This window comes from Neodiprion pinetum, chromosome 2 (assembly GCF_021155775.2).
Source record: "Neodiprion pinetum isolate iyNeoPine1 chromosome 2, iyNeoPine1.2, whole genome shotgun sequence".
Classification (NCBI taxonomy): domain Eukaryota; kingdom Metazoa; phylum Arthropoda; class Insecta; order Hymenoptera; family Diprionidae; genus Neodiprion; species Neodiprion pinetum.
In genome coordinates, this window is record NC_060233.1 from 8,297,682 (window position 1) to 8,325,409 (window position 27,728).

At 34.4% G+C, this 27,728-nt stretch overlaps 1 protein-coding gene across 1 annotated transcript; it reads left to right on the forward strand.

Moving 5' to 3' along the window:
- Positions 1-79: 79 nt before the first annotated feature.
- T48 (FU domain-containing protein T48) lies at positions 80-27,715 on the forward strand. The gene is made up of 5 exons (XM_046611001.1): positions 80-278; positions 24,644-24,944; positions 25,070-25,222; positions 25,308-25,452; positions 26,273-27,715. Exons 1-5 carry the CDS (start codon positions 191-193, stop codon positions 26,891-26,893), a joined length of 1,308 nt encoding a protein of 435 aa, XP_046466957.1. The 5' UTR covers positions 80-190; the 3' UTR covers positions 26,894-27,715.
- Positions 27,716-27,728: the final 13 nt, after the last annotated feature.

The window sequence follows — 27,728 nt, forward strand, 5'->3', positions numbered from 1 at the left end:
CTGGGATCGACGAATCGCGGCTATCGCTCTCTTTCTCTGTCCCGCGTTTCGTAGTTTTCGGGTTTTTCAGTATGTCACCGACCGCCGTGAGGAGTGGGTGTTGTTGATGGATCGATGCCGGGTGCCGCGTGATCGGTTTGTAACAAATAGTGGTGAATTAACGTTCTCGAAAGGATAATGTGGACAAAAAATGGGTAACTTAGCGACAGTGGTGAGACTTGGTGCTGCATTTTTACCATATCTAATGGATTACGCTCGAGGCGAGGAAGAGTCCAGAGGTAAGAGACTGGCGACGTTTACATACGTATCACATTTCTTTTCTATCCGGTTCATCAGCTTTCTTTCTCTAAACCTACCGACGATCAGTCGAGTTCATTTTTCCCCCTTCATGCGTGTATTTTTGTTTATCATTTCGACGATACCGCCGTATCGCTAATGATCATCTACAACACGTGACGAAATTTATCCCCTTACATTGTTCATTTGTTTTCATTTTCTCGAACTTCTACTTAAACAGTTTCAAGGCACTTTCTTATTATTTAAAATCCCTGTTTAACCAGGCGATATTATATTCGTCGAGATATTCTCGCACTTAAACGTTGACAGCGTATCGCAGGTGTAAAAAAAAATTGCCCGCGTTTTACGATGCAATAATTGCAAGTGTGTACGTAACGAAGAATTTACGGTCAATTACTTGTAAGAGAAAAGAGAAATTTCTTCCAAGCGAGTGAGTTGTAAAACTTAAATGCGTCAAGAGACACGAATTAACGCGTTAAATCGTTATACAAGTGATCGATTATCGATCATCTGTATTACATGCCATATATGCGTATCTTCATAACAATTATAAAGTATAATAATACGTATGACCTGATAATGGGGTTATGGTTTGATAGTGGAAGAATTTTCAATATGATTTGTTTGAATTTAATTAAAGGAACAATGCCTGAAAGTAGCGATTTTTTTTTTCTTCTAACGAAAAAAAGTCCTTTATCACCTTTGTTTATTAAATTGTACACACGATGTAGTTGTAGAAAACGATTCAGATGAATTATTTCATCACAGCTTCTCGATCAATTACCGAAAACAGTTTTTTTTTGTACATAAAATCCTATCGTAAGTTCTAAACTCGATCTGCAAGTTCGGCAGTTTCACTTTTTAATCCAGTTCTTATTAATTTCTCTTTTTATTTCCCTCCAACTCTTTTTAAGACGGTCAAATTAATCTGTCAATGAATAATTCACCGCGCAGAGTCGAGGTAGAAAAAAGACATCAGAACCGTTTGTCGAGTGCCAGGCTTGGAACGATGATCGACCAGATTAATAATTGCGGTATTAAAGGTTGTAACGCGTTATCGGGGTGAAGAATGAACCGAAAAAAAAAACGTAGGAAAAGTTGCAATCAATCCCCTCATCGTCAAGTATTTAGCTTTGTATGGGGGGGGGGGGGGGCGCACCTGGAAAAGAAATCTTAAAATTGGATAACAAAGGATGCGAACAATCGTCATATTGATACAGTAAGCAAGGAACAAGACGTAGTATAAATTACAAGGCATACTAACGCGGAAAATCCCACAAAGGCAGGCTTTAAGGGGCAGCGGTAAAGTAGGAGAAGATGGGTCAACTCTCTTCGAAGAAGAAACGGTACACAAAATGATTATACCGACTTACCGTGGTCGCCTGGCGGTCGCGACGAGTGAACGTCGGTTGAGAAAACTCAACCTGAACGATGATGAAAAAAAGTCGTCGGTTTCGAGGAGGAGGTTACTTGGCCAAGAGTCAATCGATGTATCATGTATTATTAATTTTTACCAATTTCATTGGGATATTAGTCACCAATGTTTATTACGAGTATATTATATTAAAACTGTTTGTTTTTTATTCTTCTTGAAAGGAGAATGATCGTTGATGAAATTAGTATAACGTTACTGTAACGATGCGTGTTTATGAAAAAAATTGCTAATTCCCATCTTTAGGAATGTCCGAGATTTAGTAAACTATTGTAGTTGTTTTTTTATTTTTTTTTATTTTTTCTCACTTTCTTTTCATATACTCAGAAAATATACTTCAAGTTTGAAAAGTCAGTTTCTTGTTGATTTTTTAGCCTCAGGTTTCGTTATGTTAACGTTGCTGCCTTCAGTCAGAATGTACAGAAATTGTTGACAAAAGATTCAAAAATCGTTGTACAGAATTTTGAAACATACGATGACTCGTTTAGTTCGGAAGATTAAGTTTCTTGAAATGGATTTTATCAACTTATTTTTTAATCAGCGGCGGCGTTTCGATATTGCCATTTCTCGATCGGTATCAATACGACGATGCAGAACGGAAAGAATAAATTTAAAACAAAAGAGCAAATTTATTTTAGTCAACTTGTAGGAAATGTTCTTCTGTATAAAACTATCCATTATATGTATAATAAAGTGGGACTGAAATCGAACGAATGAACTAAATATTTAACGTTTTTGAAAAGAAGCATCGATGTATGTAAGTTTTCGTTTTTAACCCTGTTTATTTTTACTATTGAATTTGGCCAGTCGACCTTCTTGTAATAAAATTCCTCGCGTCTTACAATTAGATGATTTTTCCTTCTACTGTCTTTACTCTTATTAACATATTTCTTACTTTATTTATCACAAATATCTAGAATCGCATCATCGTCCCGAAACGAAACGCTGACGATACACTGAACGAATTTCTCTCTCTCTTTCTTTCTTTTCTACGTATTGAAAGTTTTGGAAGGTGCGTTTTTTTTTTTTTTTTCTAGAATCTTAAGATATGCGGCAGATTGATCGAGAACGAAAATATCCGTATTACGTGTTTATACATATAACGCGTTTTATTAGGTACATATGTACATGTGTATAAAACGTTATGTACATGTCATATATTATACATATACCTACTAAAATATACAGACGAGGGATGTCAATGTGCCAAAAATTTCTTTCTTTTTCTTTCAAATTTAATCCTCGTCATAGAGTCATTGGAATGGTATTTTTATTGCTGCCGTTATAATCGTGTGCAGATCGTCGTCCGAATCTACTTATAAAAAAATAAAATCCCTCTGGTTTCGGAATTGCGAATAAAAACGTTCCTTCAACCATGCAAATTATTTTATATCCCCTGATAGAATATAATTTAAACTCATGATTTATCAGATGCATAGATGTTCTAATAATTTATAACGCTATGAAAAAAATTATCACTCGATAAAATCTCCGCGAAACGTTTGCACAAATTTTGTCGAATTTTAATAAAAATATGTTTTAACATATTTATTACCGTAATCAATACACGCCGATTGTTGATAATGATAATTGCTAACTTTGCAGAGCTTTCATTAATAATTACAATCCGTCTTCTGTAATACTGAAACGTTACAATATGTGTATATATATGTATATATATATATATATATATATATGTGTATATATATATATGATAACAATCGTCGGAACAACGTCGTTATAAAATAAATTAACGCTGATCGTGAAACGCATCTTCGTGGTTATTATACTTATATTGTCGGCTGCTCTATGCGTGCACAAAATTGCCAACATATGATGATCGTGCGGTGAAGCCGTTCACCTATGAATATATATATATGTATATATGTGTATGCAATACACGTGTATACTATACAAAGCATGTATATCTATACACATATAAATTGTAGGTATTCAGTTTATTACAGAGCGGATACAACCGTTTATCCGGCTATCAATGTTACGTCACGTTGCCGTCAAAGTCATAAGGATTTAAGGTCCAAAGAAACTATATTTGCCGTCCAGAATCAATTTTATTGTGTATATAACATGTATACATATATATATATATTAGACAGGGCCAAAAAAAACGAAGAATTTTTTTTTAATGGTACTGTAAAAACATCGTTCATGACGACAAATAAAAATTATCCTGAAAGTTTGAGCCCTTGATATTAATATTAAGGGGTGTATCGTTACAGCTATTGATTTTTTAACAGTTACCGCATTTTTTTACCCAAAATCCGTCAATTATCAATCCGAAAAATTTTATCAATCCATATTTTTGAAGGAAATTAAATTTCCTACAAAAAAGCTCTCCTACTAAATTGACGTAGATCGAGCCGTTTCCTTGTAATCGTGCCTTAAACATTGATTTGTTTTTCTCAAATTTTTGTTTGAATTTTTGATTTTTGTAATTACCAGAAAAATCAATATTTTCATAGATCGAACCATTATTTTTGTGGGAAATTTTATGCTCTACAAAAAAAGGTCTCTTAACATTTTTCATGAAATTCACTCCTTTAAAAGTTATTCGACATTGAAATTGTATTCAAAAGTAATTTCAATATACATATATATATATATATACACACATGTATAACACTTGCGTGATTTTCCGTTGCTTTCATTTTTATTACACTCATTCGTATATTTTTATTGAAAAAATAAACAGTCGCAATATTTAACGTTTGATTTTTTCAAAAATTCCCTTCACTTGCCACAGTAAGAAAGAAACAAAAAAAAATAATCACTATTTTGCATACAATACGTGCTGCTTGCTTTGTATGCTGCAACTAATATGACTTCATTCATCTACAACGGATGTACCGTATATGTGTACATAAATTTGTATCGTATACACACGTGCTAATTAGATGTATAATATAACATATCGTGTTATATCCCCCCCTCCCCCCCTTCCCCCCCTTTTTTTTAAAACCACCTTGCGATCTATTCGTACCGCACTATCACGTTTCTTGTTTCGTATGTTATTTCGATGAACTTATGCGTCTTCTTCTTCCTGCAGTCTCTCTCTCTCTCTCTCTCTCTCTCTCTCTATATATATATATATATATATATATATATATATATATATTTAAGAGTGTTTTTATCGTTGAGTCAATGTCAAGTTTTATTGGACATAAAGCCGAGGGCTTTCCTCCCTTCATGCCTGACTCGGTATATTCATTAGACTTACAATTATTAATTAATTACTTAACGGTCAACTTCAATCAGATTGAAGTTAGAGTAACGTTAATTTAATGAAATATTGAAAGTAACACCATTGGTATGAAAATTTCGAACGACTTTGAAGGGATTTAATTTCCAAAGTCTGAATTTTGTGGTTGCGGAGTAATGATTTTTTTTCTGGTTCTGTTTTGTTATTGGTGTCTGTTGCAGGAAGCAGGACGAGAGAATCGAATTGTATAATTACCCATCAGGGATTCATGTACTTGATATATGTGTGTGTGTGTGTGTGTGTGTGTACAATCTGCAAGTAGAAAAAAATCTGACTGTGATTTAAAAAAAACGACGAATAAAGAAACAAAGTTATTGACGAGGTTGAAGTTATTGTATATGCAATGAGAACGACGATATCTTGAGAATGGCTGAATCGGTTTGATTCAAAATTGATACCGTGAAATTTTTTGGGTCGCCAATCACTAATTTGAGGCCAGATTTACGAAATTAAAATGTGGCGTATTCGATAAGCTGTTAAAAAAAAACAAAACAAACAAACAAACATTTGGATTTTGATGAAAATTGCTGTTCGTCGATTTGTTGAGTGGCTGAAGACGAATCTGAAGTCCGATTGCGAAATTCAAAATGATGATCCAATATCGTGGAAATAAAATCTAAAAATATTCCGATTTTTGGTAGAAATTGGTAGAGGGAGGTTTCTTGGGTCACCGATAACGAATCCAAGGTCCGACTTAACAAAATTTTTAATCATAAATCCATTACAGTGGTTGAAAATAAAAAAAAAAATCGTCAGACTTTCACGTAATATGATATCCGAGGGCTTGAAAATCGTTGATCACGAATCTGAATTTACAGTTGGAAATTCCAGTTGGATGTTTTTCTTTTGTAACTATAAACTTGGAACCTGCAATGTGAGAAGAGGAAGTTCGAGGGCTGGCTCGTGGCCAGTCTAATCCGCTCGTTTTTTACAATATACACATTTTTCATTCTCCAATTGTTGCCAATGTGCAACAACGTGCCAGTTAAAAAATTGCATGATACACTTAATTTTTCATCATCGTGAATTTATTGCAAGTATGTATTATAGGATTTCTACCGCGTTGCTCTCGTTGCAGAATCCACGCGCAGAGCATGCACGATGCGTGATAATGTTCAATTTACTCGGCTTCAACACCTCGACATTCATGTATGCTTATGTATTTATTATTTATACGTGTGTTGAGGCAGGCGACAGGAAGAAGACGAAGAAAAAGAGCAAGGTGTCTGACAGGCGTTGTCTTTTATTACGCTTTTTTATTCTTCTTATTCTTCTTCTTTTTTTTTTTTGTATCTTTATTTCTCTTATGCACGTACTGTATTTATACATTTGCAACCTGAAAAGCGCAATATTTCATTTTAACTCCGTTTCAATTTTTTTTATTTGTTCCTTGTTCCGTCTTTAATTTTTAAGACTTACAATAAATACATACGCGTGTAATGTGTTATATATATATATATATTTTGTTTCTCACTTAACTAAGTTTGCCGAGGAATGTTTTTATAATATGTCGTGAATAATATGAAAATAATCGTACAAATTGTCTCTCTTTTTTTTTTTTTTTTACTTGCCTGCTTGCTTGAGAATAGAAAGAAAAACTATTATTTTATTACAAATATCGTGACATTTCCTTACACAGTTACACGTACATACTTTCAAATTTATGTAATTCGAGTTGAAACTTTTTTTTTTTTTTTTGTAAATTATTTCGTTAGTGTTACGACATTTTTGTTCACTTCCTAAAACTCAGACTCGTTCCAACTAATGCATTGCATCCGCGCATGTAAGACAGAAATATCATCGTACGTATTATAGGAAGATTTCGAAAGGGTGGAATTTTGAATTCCAATCTTTGCGCGGCGTTAACAAGTATCGTCATTATCATTATTATAAAATGAGAAGAAAATAAGTAAAATGCAGCCGTTCGAGTATGAAACTACATACGTATGCGCGTGAAGCTAGAATGTGTCAGCGAATTATCGTGTTTCTGATAATTGCGTTTGTGTGATATGGTCCGTTCCACCGTACATACGGTGAGTCGAAAAATTCTGAAAAAAATGGCGATAGCGTTTTTCGTCATGTACCCCCAAAAAAAACAAAAACAAATAAATAAATAAATAAAAATAAAAAAAAAAAAAATTGCCAAGCCAATCCGAGACATCGACGCGGAATATTGATCGAGATGTCATGGAATGCCCCGTATACGTGTACAGGAACGAAATATATTGCGAAGAACCGTACAAAAGTCTGTCTGTGTTCGTTACATTAGTAAGGCATGTATTTATAATACACAGAAGTCTCTCGGGATATATTCTAGCGGCCGAACGGGTCTCGCGTTGTTTCCTTTATTTTTTCTTTTTTTTTCTTCCTATTTTTTCGGAACATTAACGATAATTGAAGTTAAGGACTAGGTCGATGACCTCCGACGCTTACGAACTGCTTCGCTATATAATGCACAGGTACGACTATATTTATACCCGTAGAACGTTTATTATAATCCAAGGGATACGCGTTGTTTTTTTTTATTCGTGAAATTTTCGAAGACGCGATCCGCAGATTTTATATTAACATCGATTTGCTGCGGTATTATAAGCAATAATTACGAAACAGTTTTAAAGATTGAAAATTATCCAGATCTGTTCGCTCGATGCGGCCGATGACGATCATGCGTAATTTTTACCGTTCGTGAGAAAAATTTTGTTTCATAATTGGCGGAGGGGGGGGGGGGGGGGTTTAATGTGTATGTTACGGTCCTTAATTGAAATCTTTATTTTGTACTTGTAACGGAAAAATACGTAGTTCTGTGGGTAAAAAAAAAATTTTTAACGAATGTTTTTAACTGTAAAGAAGTAGAAAATTTAGAATGAGTCGCTGTAATCTTTTTTTTTTTTTTTTTTTTCTTATCGATTACGACGGTGAGTGGTATGCTGTATTTTTTCTTGTAATACTTTTATTGCGACAATTTGATGTTGATTGTTTATTATTATAATGTATGACACTAATTAGCCATTTGTTGTAATTATTTTTCTCGTTTGTAATTCGAAAAATATTTATTCAACCGTTGTGTTACGGTACGAACGATAGAAATTTTACCGGTAACTGTAAATAAGAATAGAAAAAAAAAAAAAAAATGCTCAATGTGTTTATAATGTATAATAAACCGGAAATTCATCTGACTCGTTTGATGACTCAAAGTTTTATCATCGCTTGTGTGCTGTGACGATTAATATAGCCAACCACTTTTTCTCGCGGTTTCTCTTATAAACATTTTTTAACCCTTTGACTCACATATTATTCTGTAGAGTCAACTTTTATAACAACATACTATTCCGTGGTTTTGAGGCTGCTGATTGGATACTCCGTAATGAATTTTCCAAATCTGATTTCAGATTCGTAATCAGCTATCCCAAAAACTCGTGGACAAAATTTTTTCATCGGATTAGAACGAAATTGAAATTTTCGTCCACCATATCGGATCCGCCATTTTGAATTTTTTGAATCCGACTGCAGATTCGTAAATTTACGTTACAGCGCAACAATTACTCTCGAGTGATGAAAACCTGTTAGTATACAATCAGAAATAGCAAAATCCCGGAAAGAAATATATATGAGAAGTACTCTAAATATGCAAAAAAAAAAAAAAAAATACCTTTCAAAAATAGGTGGTAAGAATACTTACCTGCGGTATGACTCAAAGGGTTAACAAGAGGTAGAGATGGAGTAAAACAGAGAGAGAGAGAGAGAGAGAGAGAAATGAGAAATAGAAACAGAGAAGAAAAGAATGCTCTCATTGAACGTGTTTGTGTTGTAAACTGGACCCCTGGCATGGCGTGACAATTACCTACACGACGTAGGCCTGATTTTCTTGTCATATCAATCCGAGCCGCAGAGAACAACTGTTTATGTATTATAATATCAAACATGACTGACTGAAATCTGCCAACGCTAGAGAGTTATTTTGTTGCACGTAATTCGATTCGCGTCGCGTTACGTTATGCGTAACACGTATGACGTATGTACCTGTACGTAACGTACAAGTGTACGTATAATCTATGCATAATGTATACACGGATATCTTACAACCGATACGATATTTGTATTGTCATCGCGGAATGAGTGTAAGTGGGAATGTTTTTGTTTGTTTATTTTATTTTTTTCTATCGTTTCTATTACTTATCTCTTTTCTTTTTGTCACGGTGTTATAGCTATTGCTGAAACGAGCCGAGTGCGGCATTGATATTTAATCTAGCGGTATAATTGTTTCAAAGGATCATGACGGCTTCGTTTTTTTTTTTTTGTTTGTTTCAAATTCGAAAAATAAAAATTTGGCATTCTCATCCAATATCGAAACCACGATGTAAAAATGGGTTTTCAAGTCCCTGATTTTACAAAAGAGTTTCATCGATTTTAAAAATATCCGTCTTCGTGTTAAGGATATTTTCTTACTTCACGACGTCGTCACAGTTTTACAATTTGGTGGAAAAATTTGAAACTAATTAGAGGTCTGTAATTTTTTTTTTTTTTTTTTTTACCGAATCAAACAAAATAATCCATTGATCATCGGAATCTCAAAGGGGTCAGGTTGATGACCCGTTGATTTGACGTGGAATACACCATATATGTATATATAAATCATGATCGTTAGCCGTTTAACAAGAAACAATAGATTGAATTTACTTCACAATTCGGTCCGAAAGAGTTGGTTATACTGTAACAGTTACGGTTTATTATGTGTTGTAATGATTTTCGCAAATTTGTGAAAAAAATTCTCTCATCGTGATATTGTTATATCCTGTAATTTTTTAACAGGTTTTTACCGTCTCATAAAGTGCGGGAAATATCGTCAGGATTTCGTGTGAAATTTTCTTTTTACCACAATTTTCTTACGACTTGAGACTTTTTGGTATAATATAAGTATTAAAAACTGGGGGGGGGGGGGGGGGGGGGGGGTTGAACCTAAAACCTAGAGCCGCGATAAACCTTGAGAGTTAATGAAATGATATGACTACCCGTAAAGAAAAAAAAAAGAAAAAGAAAAAGGAAAAAGAAACGAAAGAGAAAGTACAAAACGAGTCGCAACTCTTGGTGAGGAATTTCGTTTTTTCTTTTCTTTCGTGGGGTTGAAGGAGATGAAAAACAAAAAAAATAAAAAAAAAAACTGGAGGGTAGATTCTTTTCGACCTTTATATACATATAGGTATGTATAGTATATGTATATGGGATTATATGAAAATTGTTACTTTCTCTTTGTCTCTCTGCTTATTTTTTTTTTTTTCACTTTTTTTTTTCTTCCTTCTGCTTTGCTGTCTCCCTCCTTTCTCGTTACGTGGTTCAAGTCACCGGTTCGACTCTCCGGGGACTCATTCGGACGGAAATGAAACGACGGAAGTCGGAGAGATAGCACGTAAAGTGTCTCCTGCCGCGCATTTTTCTTTTCTTATTTATTATACGCACATCGTATGTTATAATAATTATATATCATTTGCGCGTACACGTATCAATATTTGGTTTACGTTAATAAATATTTACTCGTTGTTGTCGTCGCAGAGGAATAGAAAAGAATATGAATTAAATCTAATACAAATTTTATCTGATGTCACAAATTTTAAGCGATTTTATCGGTTTATAATTCAAATTACGATATTTTATATCAATTGTGCAGGTTTATATTATTTCTGCTATCTTAACGATGCGTTTAGAATTATTTTGATTTTTTTTTTTTTTTAGTTTGTGTTTCTCTCACTGATTACTGTTGATTTAGTTTCAGCCTATGAAATTATGCAATTTTTTTCTTTTGCTCGCCAATATTCTTATATTTGATAAGGAATAATTATTTTTCGATTTAACAATAAGTAAAAATTTTATTCTTAGGCGTTTACTGGAATACCTGAGCTTATAAATTCGAATTACTGCTCGTAGCCGTACAATGACAAATTTTTATTTCGTACCCTTCGGATCTGGGTGACATGTAATAGTGGAAATTGTTGTAAATTATAAATATTACTTGAGAATCTCTTGTTTCAAAATGTGTTTATTTATTTTCTCAACTCTCTCTCTCTCTCTCTCTCTCTTTCACAATCGAACCGTCAATAAATTAACACTTTTCAAGATCAAGTTTCAAGTATCTTCGCGAAGCAAATTGTCAAGGTTTTACAATGCTTTTTTTGTCAGATCAGTCAGACGAACGAATCGAAGTAAGTACCTCCAAATTTTCTCCCGAACATTGAGCGTGAATTATATTCGTGTTAGACACGTTTAATTTTTTTTTTTAAAAAACGTTATTCCGAAAAAGCGGTTGATATGTATAACCGTATTTTTTCCTCTATCGATTGAATCGTGTTTTCTTTGATTTCTCTGTACGCTAAATCGTAAACAAATTACCGCTGTAATACAATATTACACATACTTAACAATGATTCGTCATTTCTTTATAACCGCTCTTCAGATAACATCGACCGGCGGTTTTCACCGATGCACGTTCGTGACGTAAATACACAGACTGAGAAAAATTTCATTTGTTACAGTAACTAAAGTAAGCATCGCTGAAATTTCTTTCGAAGAATTATCTCATCAGACGTTCATCGTTTAAATAGATTTTCGTAAAATCAAACGGCACCGGGAAATTCAATTCAAGTTGCGAAAATAATCTTTCTTGTCTATTATCTTCACTCGTACATCCAATTACACTTTTCTCAGCACCGTGACGATCCGTAAGACGATTCGACCGAAACAAGTCAATTTCACGGTTGCGCAAGTTATTTCTAAATTAAACACCTTTTTCTTTTAGTTTCATTATTATTTTTACTTATTTTCCACTTCTTTCTTAAATTTACAAGTTGTGTTATCTTCTTCGATGATAAATATATATGCCACGTACACGTACAACTTTCGCATGTAATTTACTAATTCGGTCTTTTTTTTTTTTTTTATTTATTTATTGTTACTATCATATATAATCTACGTTTATATATACAATATATACATGTTACATGCGGTGTGTGCGTGTGTGTGATACGCATGTATTACGAGAATGCGTTTTCTTTCAACTAAATTCGAACAAGTGTCTAATCTCTAATGCATATAATATACGTACAATATAACGCTGCATATAAATATGTACGTATGTATAGGTAGTGTCTACGATAAGTTACGCAATGATTCGTTGTCTTTACACGTTGTCGTAACGTATTAATCTTATAATGGACCCTGTAACGTCCCTCCGCTGTGCACGAACGATAGAAGAGAGGAGGAGGGTGGTTGAGATATAAGTTGTAGCATACACGGAACTAGTTACAAGGTACGTCAGTATGCGTGTACCGTATTTTACGCAAGTGGTCCAACTACAGATAATGTATGTTACATACGCATATGTACCGCGTATAACTAACAATAAGTACTTGACTGCTCGCCTTTCCTTTCTGTAATGTACGCTTACACACACACACACACGCACAGACGCACATATTGTGTATGGGTTATTCCACGCCAACCAGACGAACGTCTGACCCTCACCATTATTGATTTTATCCCAAAAAAATTTACGCAATTGTCCCAACTCCGAAACAGCGGCATTAATTTTTTTTTACAGATTTTGTTACTCAACTGGTCAATTATTTGTCAATATTTGAAGTGATTTTGAAAAGGACGTTTTTTAAGATTCTCAAAAATAAAAATAAAAATTCTCAAAAGCTGTATTTTTTATTCCGAACATTTTAAGACTGGGCCCATTTCTTTTCGGCACTTTCAATACGCTTGGTCTATTCAAACGTTGTTTGAACGGTCTGAAAATTCTCAAAACTTTTATTTTTCACTCGAAACGTTTCTAGACCGGTCCCAAATTGCGAAGCGATTTTTGTCTGTGGTTTTTTTTTTTTTTTTGGCCGCATTCAACTTTTATTTCCATCAATTCAATTGTGAAAGCTGTCTAAAAATGTTACAAGCGAAAAGCAGAAGTTTCGGGATATTTTTTTTTTTTTTTGTAAATTTTCAGACCGTTTAAACGATGCTTTGGTTGATTAAAAAAATAGAAAGTGTTGCGAAAAGAAATGAAAAAGAAAAAAAAAAAAAAAAAAGCAATCCGTCGTGGGCCTGGTTTTGAAATTTTCGGAAAAAAACTGCAAAAATTTGATTGATCGGTTTTTTTTTTTTCTTCTTTTTTAAATGAAAAGAAATACGGCAAGTTGCCTATTTCTCATATCGCCAAACGCCAATGAACAACCAGGCTGAAGCTTGCGACGTTATTTGTAATGATGCATTTTTAGAAAAACACGTTATTTCTTCGCAAAATTTGCGGAGGATTGCCTGAAATTTAGGAAACCGTTAATACAAGCCGTGAAAAAACTCTGATTTTTTAAATTCAACTTTTTGCGTTATTCCAAAGGTGAAAAATAATAATTCTTCTTTTCAAACGTTGCCTCGTAACAAACACTTTTGTTTTTACATCGGAACTGTTTGGTGTTGGAATTCCTTGCCTCGATTAATTATTTTCTCATTCGTTCAAACTTTTTCACATAATATTTCTATCGATTTATTCTATTTTTTCCCTAATAACGTATCTTTTGTCTCTTACATATAATATATATATATATATATATGTGTGTGTGTTTGTGTGTGTGTAAATTGCAGTTACGATAATGTCAGTAAAAATATTTCGAGAATCATTGGTAAAAATGCCGAAAGTTTCGTTCGTAATGAGTTTTTAACTTTTTTTTTTTTTTTTTTTTCATCCTCTTTTCTTTCCAACTCTGCAAAATTGTCACATATGATTTATTACATTCTTGGAATCTTTCGTTTCTCATTCCCTAGCGGCAGATGCATCGTAACAATAAATTTCACTCGGCTAGCTTATGCCGCGCTAATACACATTCTCTCGTACGTACATATGTTTTATATACATACCTATACAGACATACATACATATACGTATGTATGTATCGTATTTATTGTATTTTACACACGCTGCTGTGGCCCAGATACTAAAATTGGTCGTGGGTTTATCTCCGTTACGTGATTGGAATGCTAACAATCATTCTTCATGAAGATGAATTGAAAATTATAAGAATTCGCCACTGCAGCGGCCTTATACAATTATCATACAATGATTCGTTACAAATGTCACGATGTTCGAATTTTTTTTATAAATATTATTTATTTCTTACTTCCGTTCGGGAAATTTGGAAGAAAAACGTGCCGTAAGGAATTTTATGGCAACGTATATTTGTTTTCGTGGTAGAAAACGACTCTCTTCTTCTTCTTCTTCTTTTCTTTTAAAATTTCTTCGACTCTGTTGTTCTAAAACGCATCGAATATCATTTTAATCGCAATGAAAAATTAGTCCATTCAAACGTATGTTATTCATATGGCAGGTGTACAATCTTTATGCATATTTTATTACAGTTTGAATAGTTGAAACGAAACTATTGATTTTATTTTGTTTTTTTTTTTATATTTAAATATCGAAGGATAATTGTAAAAGTCTTACAGAAATTGACATTCTTACTAAGTGCAGAGTTTAAAATCGTGATCAAACGATCAATTGTCTTCACTTTCGAATGTGGATATTGTATGCGCATACAAAAAACGGTAAATTGGACACATATATCGATGCGCATGTACGTACGTACAATATATGTGTAAACACGTGCTGCACAGTCGAGAAAGTGTTCAAACTACTTTGGCTATTTCGTTACATATATATATATTTATACATATATATATATATTGTTATACGTACATCCTGAGTCCGCGTTTCGCTTTCAATTACATTCTTTGTAACATACCGGAATAACTGGAAAGCGAATTTTGCCCGTTTGACACGCGTTTCAATTTTGCATCTGCAAGTTGCGTCGTATATTAGTGATACTTACGAGTTTCACCGTATAATTTATAAAAAGACAACTTGCTACGATTTTTTTTTTTATATATATTATTATTATTATTATTATTCAATGAAAAACTTCATCAACACCGTAAATATGGGGCACCCTAATATGTATATGAATATGAATAAATGACAATTTAGCAAGTTTCATTCTGCTGCTTTTAAGGGGGATACCAAAATAAAAAAAAAAAAAAAGAAAACGTCCTTTACTCCAAACACATTATGATTATTGTTTCGATAATTCGCTATATGCAATGCCTTTAAATTATATGCCGCATTCGTATTTTCTCAAATCGAAGGTCATCACCGTCAGCTGTAAATTACAGCATCTTTCTTAATCTTATAATAATAACAACAAAAATAACAATAACAACAACAACAACAACAACAACAACAACAACAACAACAACAACAACAACAACAACAACAACAACAACCATCATCATCATCATCATCATAATTATATACACGTTTACAGTACGAATGTAAACGACATTCATCGTGGTAAATATGCCGCGGCGTTTTGTATAAATAACGTATTGGAAAGATCTTTCCGATCGATGGATGATGCATCGATGTTTTTTCATTATAAAACGTATTTACTCACGAATAATAATTGTAATTGTAATTGTTACATGCTCGTATATACGTATATATATAATACATTGTGCGTCTTTGTTTATTTATTATTATTATTATTATTATTATTATTATTATTATTATCACCATCGTCATCATCATCAAACCAATCGTTCCTCGTACATCCGTGAAGCTGATTCCAAATTCATCGTAAATAATGTTAATCGCACGAAGGATTTTTATTTTTATGTAACTGATAAATGAACTTCGATTTATGAAAACATTGAAGCAAATCGTTAATCAAGCTATAATACGTGTATAAATTAGTTGCCAGAATCATCTTTGCATTATAAACGAATCGAAATATTTTTCGCGTATAATCGTCATGTAATGATACTGTTCGCAAGTGTCAACTGTATTACAATAATAGCAATAATAACGACAGAGAGAGAGCGAGAGAGAGAGAGCGTGAAAAATGACGAGTGATTCTTCTTCGTCTTTTTTTTTCTAACCCCCCCCCCCCCCCCCCCCCCCCCTCTTTTTTTCGGCCGCTTTTTCTTCTTTCCGCAGTTTCCGAACAGTGTTTGTGTCTATTTCTTGCTTTCTTGGTTGTTTGTCTATTTGTTTCGATACATGGTCTGTTTTTAACTGAAATTGGCGATGACTCAATCAAGTAAAATCCACGCCGTAAAGTAGTAAAAAGTAATTAACAAGCAACAGTCATGATCCTGAGGTTGTATATCCTATAAATTATATACCTTACACAAACAAACACACGCGCGCACACTCGTCGTTTACTCGATTTATACAACACGCAGCACGCCGAAGAAGCTGCATTCGCAGTGCGTTGTTGGTGTAGTAGAAATATTATGTTATAGTAGGATCGATACGCGAATCGTGCGATTCTGGAACACGGATAAATACGTTTATACGTTTATATTATATGTATAAATAATATAAAAAATAATATACATATATGTACACACACACACACACACACACACACACACACATAATTGTACACTGATACACCATTAAAAGATGAGACAAAGGCCATCCAGTATATTATGACGTAAGTTTGCGAGCGGTGATGATGCTGCTGCTGCTGCTGCTGCTGCCTGCATCAATTTGTTATGTTATAATAATTATGTATCAAAGTATCCCTACGGGATTAAGCGTACAAGCCTAATACATTTATTTTCTTTATTCTCACGACACGTGACCTGTGGCGACGTAATTTCAGTATGTAAACATGGTTGTATTAATCGTACATACGCGTGTAATTATTTATTTGATGGTATTAAAATTTGCCCCTAACGTTTGCATGTAACGTGGGTACAGAGAAGATGGAAAAACAGAATGTATTTTTTTTATTTGTAATTGTGGGAGGGGGAGGATGGAGGTTTGAAATTTGAAAAGTTCCGAAAGCGTGTAATTCCGAATTACCCAGGTAAAGTAATGAAACTTTAAAGAAACAACAAAGTCTGATCTTTTTTACCTCAAGTTTCGCCACCAAACGATTCGGAATTTCAATCCCATAACATGAAAAAAAAAAGAAAGAAAAAAACAATAAAAAATCAGCATTTTAGAGATAATTATCGTCGTTATAGGTATAATGTTATAGAACTGCCTGCAATCATTCGTGAACAAAATGACAACGACCAGATGATCTAGATCCGAATCGAATTATCACTTATCTTATACGCATCAATATATTTCGATTATTTATTGTCGTATTGTACCGTAGTGTCAGATATCGAGATAACATTTCACACAAAGTTTGTACATACAATGATCTATTATATAAATAAATATAAATGTACATTTCGTTCGATTTTACACACACACACACACACACAAATACACACATGAAAATCGAACCGCACGCGTTGAATTCTTAGAAGAGAAAAACTTGCATGCGACACTATGTAATGCACCTACATACATACATGCATGTATAGTTTTACGAGTAAAAGCTCATGTGCACCCATTAATTACACGCAAACCCGCCAAGCGATGTACGGTGTCTGAAATGAAGAAGAAAAAAAAAACGGAGAGAGAGGAGACAAAAAAATGCCGCATCTGTCGTCTCCGGATGCGGAGATAAAATAAGTTTCAAGTGTCGGTGCAACGCAAGGCGATGCAGCAGATGCCGCCGGCCTTCGTTTATTGTCGTCAGCGTGGCGCTGCAAGTTTTATCCTTAATTTCTTTTCCTCGGCTTACGATTAGTTAATTCCTTCTGGTGTCTAATTTACTCCGTACAACTCGACTCGACGTTTAATTTCACTTTATATAATAATAATAATAATAATAATAATTACAATAATATGCATGAATATGTTTATTCGTTAATTTCGCTGCTGCAGCTGCGTTGTGTTTCATTTAACTTGTCACATGCATATATATATATATATATATAATCAAACATAGTTGAGTAAACAAATTACATTTACCAATAATAATTACACATCAACAATCGTGTTATTGGTAAACGATGTAACGGCTGAGATTGATTAATTAACTTTTAATCGGGTATAATTTGAGTTTAATTTTGTTTGTTTTTTTCTTTTCTATTCGTTTTTCTCACGTTTTCAAAAGAGTGCGGTACGCATGCGGTAGAATTTAAAACATGCACGTACAGATATATCTGAAAATTCTGCTGCATGTACAATGGAGTGTTTTGAAAACATTAAAAAAAAAAAAAAAAAAAATCAAACTCAATGTGTACGTGCTTGAGACTTGATAAATTAATTTCTGCCGTAATGTCATTTATACTCATAATATAATTGTTGATGTATAATTTTATCATTATTATTATATATTTAATTAATAACACTTACGTGATGAACCGTTGAATCTTGCGCAAACATATATCCATGTCTATTGACATCGGGCTGTCGGGTGACATAAGCGTAAGGCATAAAATTTACAAACATTAACACTGGGGATGAATATATATATATATATATATATATATATATATATATATATATATATGTATATGTATATAATATATATATATATATATATATATATATATATATATGTATAAAATGACATCTATGTACATGTAATAGGAAATCGAGTTTATATCCGTGTCACACGTGTCTTATGCAGCACGCATCAGCAGCGATATCTTTCTCTATATCTTCTCCACTATATATGTATATATATGTATACATACGTATAAACACGTGACATATTTATTTTTAAACTCGGTGTAATCCAATCTTAAAACACAAGAAAAAGCAGCGACATGATTTTCGAGGAAAGGTTATTATTATACCATTATTGTACGATCACTGTGGTATTTATTTATTTATTTGTTTAATTATTTTTTAAATTTAACATCGACAAATATTGCATTTTTTGTACATTGTTTCATACAGGAATGAATAATTTACTTGTTACATGCAATCAATACCGAAGTTAATGATTGAAAATGTGGGGAAACTTTTGTTGTTTTTCTTGTTGTTGTTGTTGTTGTTAATTATTGTTTACTGCATTTGCAAAAATTTTTTTACTTCCGTATGTACCTACTAACACAAATATTAAAACCGGAACACTTGTACTCGCGGATACATTGCATTGCGTAATATATTATACGACACACTCTGTGTATTTTACGGGCAAAATGAAATATTCCTTCTGCGCTCGTCGGTCGCTATTGATTCGCAAAGTGATGACGGTGTTATATTAAAGTGTGTTTCCCACGTTGCAACGGTACTCTGCGCCCTCGATACGGGATTCAATATTCACGTCTTTTAATCGTTATCGTATTTTCCATCCTCGGTTTTATTCCTTTTCAACGTATTGAAAATCGTGTATCTTGTCATTTTGCAAATAATTACGATTCCAAAGTTGTGGTATGTATGGGTGATTGTTATTTGGATCACGTCGCGTTCATCCCCAAAAAGTAATCAGACGACAGTCGAATTTTATATGGAAAGTTGCGTGTATTTGAAATCTTTTTAAAAGAAAATTGCTAAGCACCTGAAAGCTACGTATGATGTGAAAAATTATTGAAAATCCCGAGATTATTCCGTAGGAAATTTCATGCTCTAGAAAAAAAGATCTCTTGTAAAATTTTCGTAAATCTAATATTTATCACGTTATCAGCGATAAACTGGTCTTCCGTACAACGTGATGTTTGTTACTGTAAGAAATGAAATTTTTCTCAATGTATATCGTAATGTCCAGCAATGTAAATTCTGAATTCAGTGCATGAGTTGAACGTTTCTTTCAACAATTTATATCCCTGCAGGAGCAATTCTTCAACCGTCACAGATGATCGCTCAAATCAGTATATTTTATGTGTACGCGACGTAATTCACTGGTAAATCATACTTTCTATGAACATACATAAGAGGAAAAAATAGAAAAAAAAGAAACAGAAGACTAAATCAATTTCTCTTTCGAAATCGTTGACGGGAAATTTTCGTGTCGTTAAGATTTCTCCTAATTCTATGTATTTATACCGAAAGTACTTAAACGTGTTATATTTGTCAGTACAAAGTGTAATGTATAAATACGAAATTCTCACTCAACCCACATACGTCTGCGAGTTTGAATGTTTCGAAACCGCGGAGCCAATTAAAATTTTTGACATAATTCGTCTCTCGAGAAAACCTTTTCACATTGCTCCCGTTGATTTTCAACATAAATTTGTTAGTGTATCTAGTGTGGAAAGATCCCAGGTTTCAGATAACAATTATACACTGGTCACGGTTAGTTGTACTCCACGATTATCCGCCACCACCTTCTTTTTTTAATATTCTTATACCGTACATACGCAATAATTATATTTATTTCGTATATTCCGTACCCTTCTTTCTTTCTTTCTTTCTTTCTTTCTTTCTTTCTTTCTTTCTTTCTTTCTTTCTTTCTTTCTTTCATATCTTATTTTTCATTCATATTCGCTGCAGTTTTTCTTTTATCACAATCTGGCAGTATTCTAAAAAGGAAGATAGTAAGAAAAAAAAAAAAAAAGAAAATTTCCAACAGACGATGTTTTCGGGCGAATGGCGTATCAAACTGCACAGATTCTACTACCCGAGTCGAAACTCCAAGAGAACTAACTATTATGTATACGGAGTTCATATTATGGACTCTGTAACAACTGCTCTGATTTTAATCTCTCTAATGTATATTCGTTTCGTAACGTAAACGTGAATTGTTCTGGATTACATTCGACGTAAAAAAAAAATTATGCGATGAAAGTATTAACTGCCATGTACTGCAGCAGGGCGAGGCAAACTTGGAATTGTTCATAATACACTTTGCAGTCCGCTGAGAGTAAGGCGATGGACATCGGAGAGTGTAAAAATTAATGAATCGTGGGAAAGGGTACGGATACAACTGATGATGATGTTAATTGTGGGCATTTTTCAACCCAGTTTGACGACGGCGTGTTGTTGTATTATGCCGTTACATGTGTGCTGCATTGTGTGCGTTCTTATAATCGTGCAAACCCAGATTCGAGAGACCTGAAACGCTATAATTGAAGGAAAATTGTTATATTCCGTTGCTGCAACGTGCTTTGTAGCTTAAAGGAAAACTCTACGACGGTTAATAATTTTTTTTCTCTCGCAATTGTCAAAACCCGGAAGGTTCTCACTGCACTGCATTTATGGCTCGTGGTGTGCACTCGAAAGAAAAATAACAACACAAAATCCTTATAAGTACATACATACGCATAGACGCGACTGTGGAGTGAAAGTTAAAATATCTATATATGTAGCACAATTCATCAAGTCTTGAGGAACGCGAATATGTCATGGCGTAAGATGCGCATGCATCCGTTTACGTTTAATGAAAATTCTTCAAACAGCTGAAAAAATACACTTCAGTTTGCATTCAGCGTGTTGTTGCTACTTCTTTGCTATGGTAAATTATATGTGCGACACGCAGCAGGTAATGGATAAGTGAATGATAAGTTAGAAGAAGATTCAGAACATCCATCAAATTTTATGAGATTGAAGTAAGTCACGTTATCGTAACGAAACACTTGGGGAAAAACTACTATTTTTTAAATTTCACAGTGATTTTCAAGGAACTAAGATTTCGACATACTAGTGCGTTTTGTTTTATTACGGTTTACTGAGTTTCAGACACTTCCCAAATCGCGAAATAACGGTTTTTCCTCAGCATGATTCGTTACGATAACGTTACTAACTTCAATACGATCATCAAATACGTCATGACGCCAAGTTTGAAAAGAGCAAAGGAAAGCAATAAAAGTGGCAAAACTGTCTTGTATAGTGTTAGGCGAGTTTGACCCAATTTGAATAATGCCGCATTGGAAATCGGATCATTTCTTTGGACCGCAGTGTTTCGTGTTCGTGTTTGTAAATCCTTGAAAGACACCCAGAAAAATTTCATTTTCGTTTAGCTGCAATACAGTGATAATCACTGACGTCATACAACGGAAATGGACTTTTCGTCACGACTGTGTAATTCTTGCGGGAAGCGAAATTCTTGCTGATTTGGTATGAGGCTAAAGTTGATAAAGTTATTGTAATGATTCGTGTTTTGGAAAACCCGTTATTTCATAATTCTAGGAATCTCTGAAACGCAGTAAATTACAATAAGGCAAAAGTCAATCATGTTTTTAAAACTTAGCCACTTCAAAGTCACTACGATATTTCATAATAATGATTTTTTTCCCCCAATGTTTCGTTACGCTAACGTTACTAACTTCAGACTCATTGAACAGTTGGTTTGATTCTGGCGTTTTCGTTTTAATGACCCGCTGAATTACGAAAATCGGTGAAAATCCTGGCCACGGCCATTTTACAGTCTAATTGTAAGCTCAAATATCACCAGCTGTTTCATGCGACCTGATCGCTTGACTGTTGCAGTAAAGTACGGACTAAACAATCGCCGACATTTAGAGATCAGTTCAGGGTTGCTGTGATAATCTCGTGATCCGAGAGAACGGTCTTGTATTATATTGTACCCATAGGAGCTGCAGAAAGAGTACTTACATATACCGAGAGGTTCTCTTGAAAGGACCTGCTCGCAGTGTTGCCAGACTGCTGCTGCACAAATCCCCTAGGGAAACTTTGAAATCCTTCTAGATTCTCTTAACCCACAAAGAAAATCCCCCTAAATTTCTTCCGAAATTTTTTCACAGACAAAACAGTCTTAAATCAAGTTTCTACAATTTGACGTATATGTATAATTGGCACGTACGAATAAAATCCACCTCTTAGAATAAGCTGCCCCTTTATCCGAAATGCTCGACTCTACCAGAAATTCCGGTATTTGCTTTACCTATATAATTTCGCCTTTCGCTCCACTGTACATGTCGCACAGAAAAATAAGAAACAAAGCCAGTAAAAACGGAAAAGTTGGCGAGCGGAGCGTAAATCTGACAATACCTCAAATTCCTTTTGAAAAACGTCTTCGATATTTTTCCCCCTCATTATTTCTCCGCAAATTTCCAATTCCATCTAAATTTAGGAGGAATTCTCTTATTCTGGCAACACTGCCTGCTCGACAGTTGTAACTCGTCTATTTCATAACTGTAGCCAACTTCGTAAAAATGTTACCAGCATGGTAGGCAGAATGACCGATACCAGAGAGGTTATGGTTGACTGTCACTTGTCAATCGGTCATTTCTAGGGAATTTTTTCCTGTTAGCAAAGGTTTGCTTCGGGCAAACTTCATCGATAATGAATATCAGCCAATCAAAATTGAGCAAGTAGAATAACACGCGATCCGGTTCTTCCAAGAGAACCGCTCGGTATGTATACCTATATTAACGCGTTAAAAAGAGATCGGAAACGAATGACATGCTCAAATTGTTAACCGATAGCCTCGAGGAGTGGGCCAAAAATTCTTACCCACATTTATTCACATACTGTACGCTATTTGCTCCACATTGCCTCCCACCGTAACTGTTTATATTTTATTTCTTCTTCTTTTTTTTTTGTTATTATTTCTTAAAAATACTATATGTATACGGACACACGGCGACGTGTATATAATAACAGTCGTACAATGTATGTACCTTATATACACTCGGACGAGATATCAACCACATTCTCGTCTTAACGCATACGTGTACGACGAGGAATGTGGTTACTGGTTTCTCGATATGTGGGTCTCCTAACCGACTGTAGCCTTACATTCTCCAAGTTGAGAACAGTTCTTTCAGCTCGCCGCTGCAGTAGTTAGGTCGGCCCCTTTTATCGCCTGAATCGTGAAAACAAGCGTGTCAAGATTGACCCGGTCGCATTGCTGCAAGTCTTACTGCACCCACCCCCACATCCATCCATCCTCCATCTATGCAACAGTCGAGATGTGAACTCCCCTTTCCCTTCATTTCCATTCAGCACAATTTCCGCAGATAATCCATGACGCGGTGCGGCATTTTCAATTTTTTTTCGTACAAGCATCGCTCTTACATCTTCTCATCTGTTGCATATTTTTTTATTTTTTATCTTTATTTAAGGACAATTTTCATAATTGAGAAAATGCAGCCGCGTCATCTGTTTTCGGTTCAGTTTTATCTCTTCCGTTCTTCCTTTCTCTCTCTCTCTCTCTCTCTTCAGCAGCAGCGAGAAAAAGAAAGAAAAAAAAAAAGGTTTTTAACTGCTCAGCAAACTCTCTGCAGTCCGTATATCAGGACTGTCAATAAGATTTACCGTTGTCTTGTCTCTCCTGATAGTTTTTTTCTTTTTTTTTTCTCCTTTTCTCTTACGTCTTTCTTCCGTTTGAATTCCCAACCCGTTCTACTGAATTACCGCTTAACTTAGAACTCTGTTCTGATCTCACGATTATAGAGTTGATGAAAATTCTTTCTTCATTGTTTCGTCTCTGTTACTGAATAAACTAAATTGTAGATTTTCTTTTCTTGAGTTTGTCATAGTTTATCCGTATAAGTAATTATAATATTTTAAAGCGATTATACGTAACTAGCTGTAGTTATAGAAAAAGTTTGTAAAAAAAATTTTATACAATGTTTATTCATTCATCTGTATATTCAATAAAATTATTCGCAATCCCGAATTGAGAATTCTCAGAAGAAAGTTTTATGAAACTGTATAGAAAAAAAAAACTAACTTCATATTGATTTCTTGTTTCAAACTAATTTTACCGCCCGCTTGGAATTATATATAATACTTTTACATTGGAATATAACTTACGCGTTTTCTACTTTTGCTTCAGGATGTGTGATGAAAGAAGGGAGATGCGTGAAATGCAGAGGAGGTACTATACTTCACCGAGGTACCTGCGTTCAAACTTGTCCATCAGGGTACACCGAGGGCTGGCTTACTCAGGATGATTATATGGGCAAAGTGTGCAAAGAGAGCAACTACATGTTTGGCCTAACTGGAAGTCAGGTTGCAATATTGGTCGGCGTTGTGTCAGGGGCGACGATATGCATCTTCATTATATTATGCGGCGTCGTAGTTGTCCACAGAAGAAAAAGAAAGGCGGCAAAGCTAGTACAGCAATTTGAGGATAGGTGAGTTCAGGAATGGATGTCAACTTTAATAAACTATCATATTAAAGTTCCTCGAGTCAATTGAAATGGTTGAAAAACATTATTGAAACAGCTTGATTGCTTCTAATTATCTTATTATTTTACAGTGCTGAACGAAGAGAGTTTTTGAAGCATCTAGCGACATTGAGGGGTGAAGCAAACACTTTTCTCTCTATGCTAAATGATACCAGAAGACAAGTTAGAGAAATATATTATGCCGGTAACAATGGAGATGGTGCTGTAGGTGTTCAAGCCTACAGGTATACTGACAAAATATAACTTTTACCCGCTATCATGTAGAATGGCTATGGTCGATGTGAATCTTATGTCGTCTTTGCATTACAGGCCAGTGCTTCGTGATCTGGCAAGAATTTTGGTTCTCGTCAACAGAAGAGACGACGAGATTCCTTTTCCCCCTGACGACTGGCAGAGGCTTTTGGCTTGGGCTGAAAGGTTATTGCGACGATACAAAAGGCACAGTTCACCTGAGGTAGGTAGCGTTGTTAGGTATGAAGAAGGTGAAGTACCTAACGAGGAATTGCGATTATTCCAATGATGTTAAAGTACAGAATTCTTTACATGCTAGTCTGTAAGATACTTTGGTGAGTTTTCACGCACGGAATGAAAATTAAACTCTGAGAATAATAAACATGCAACGATCTCTTGTTTGCAAAACTAAAACCCTATTGCCAGTAATAGATTTATCAGTCGTGCCTGGTAGACCCCCCCCCCCCCCCCCCCCCCAAATTGAATTGATTACTTTTCATCCGGCATGATAATAACACTTGTAGATATTAAAACGATGAATCCAACTTCTAAAACATTTGACAAGGCGTATAAACATTGAAAGGCAATTATTTTTGAAATTAACTATTTGCGAGATAAAAATTGCAGTATTATCAGCAAGTTTCTTTGATTATAAGACGTACATCCTTCTAAGGTGCATGAATTTCTTCAGATCAAGAACAAATTATATTTTGAACTGATACACTAGTAGAAATAATATTTTATCATTTAGGGTTTCATTAGTTGCTTGCGATAGTAAATACCGAAGGGTAAAAAGAGCCGATTTTCAAACTTGTTCATGTAACTATGTATATTCTCAGAAGTCAATTTTATTTTACTTTCATCAACTTCACCTGTGAAGTTTCTCTCTATTGTTGATCGTAGAGTGGATACGATTTGGATGGTCTCCCTCTTGGATGAAAATCAGCTACTTTTTATTCACTTTTTACAGAGAAACTGCATGATATGATGTACAGTTGTAATTTGTACGTACTGCAACAGTATTTTTCATTTTAAATCACAAGGTGGCCCAGCTGGTAACGTTCCTTCAGCAACCAGCGAACTCAATTCCACTAGCACCGCCTCAGCCGATCACAATCACGCAACAGACACAGCCTTATGAGCCTAGAGCAACACCCACGAATCTCACAACATTCCAAGCAAATATGCCACTAACAACGTTTCAAGCAAGTGAAAAATCTAGCATAAGTCCGGCAGGTTCGAGCTTAGGATATGCTAAAGATAATCACAGCCCGATCGGCTCGAGCCTCGGGCAAAATAGCTGTAGCGTTTATAATGAAAAATTGAGTCCAAACGGCTCGACTTTGGGTCAAACTGTTCCCCTGGTTTATGGTGATCAGAAACGAGGGCAGAATACAAATTCGAACCTACAAGAGCTAGCTGTATCTACGTTTAATCATAATTATAATTCGGGAGCTGCTTCACCTCAGAGCGACAGCATCGGAATTGAAACCGAGTCCAGTATTTTGGACAGAGAACTAAACCCCCAGTGGGAATTTCAGTCGCCGGTTGAAGCTGCCAATTACACTATTTTGTCCGATTGGCTGCCGAATCGAGATTACCTCGTAGACGATTTTACTATTTTAGGATTCAGACCTCAAGACGAAATTACTACTGAGTTATAATTCGCCGACAGTCGCGGGTTATACATACAACGTACATATCCATTAGCTATTCTACTCAACACAGTGATCGTTGAGTCGATGAATATTTCCGTGATATTTGTTGAAATTCAAATTAAATTGATTCTAGCTGTTTTTCCCAGATATTTATTTCAAATGTTGGGACAATAACGTTCTGATTTTAAATAACTTAGTCTCAACCTTTGACTAAATATTCAAACAAATTGGTTGAAACTTATAATCATTGGATCAGCCTTATTCGACATATCGGACTATATAATACGACGAAATAGTGAAAATACCAAATAATTATAGGACTTCTTTTGTATAAATATTGATTGATATTTAATTACTGAATATTATATTGTTTTATATTACTGTATATTTAGTGTACTAGTCAGTATATATTTTCGTTGAGAGCGCAACATTCGTCCTCTTGACAATTGAGTGTCAAAAATTTTGCTTGTTCATGTGAAAAGTTTCATTTTTCTGTTATTTGAATCTCATTTTTTTTTTATGTAACACCTGAATCTTTACATGTATACTTATTAAATGTGTATAATTATATATTATAAATAGGTATGTTTCCCAGTGAAGCAATGCGATTACTATTTTGTTTACTTCTTTTATATAATATATGTATACCTTATAGGACCGTCGACGGGTTCTTTGTACAAAATGATGTATATATACTTATGTAATAATTCATATTTAAACATGAATATTAGGTTTAGTTATAATTGATCATAATATATGCAATAAACCGCGTACGCATATCGATCTGTTCACGCGGATGTACATGGAAAATAAATGAATTAAATTAAACTACCAAATAAGT

Excerpts from the sequence above, each read along its gene's own strand:
- T48 (XM_046611001.1), top strand. The coding sequence starts at position 191 with ATGGGTAACTTAGCGACAGTGGTGAGACTTGGTGCTGCATTTTTACCA. Across the intron at positions 279-24,643 it reads AGGCGAGGAAGAGTCCAGAG|GATGTGTGATGAAAGAAGGG; the intron begins GTAAGAGACTGG and ends CTTTTGCTTCAG. Across the intron at positions 24,945-25,069 it reads GTACAGCAATTTGAGGATAG|TGCTGAACGAAGAGAGTTTT; the intron begins GTGAGTTCAGGA and ends ATTATTTTACAG.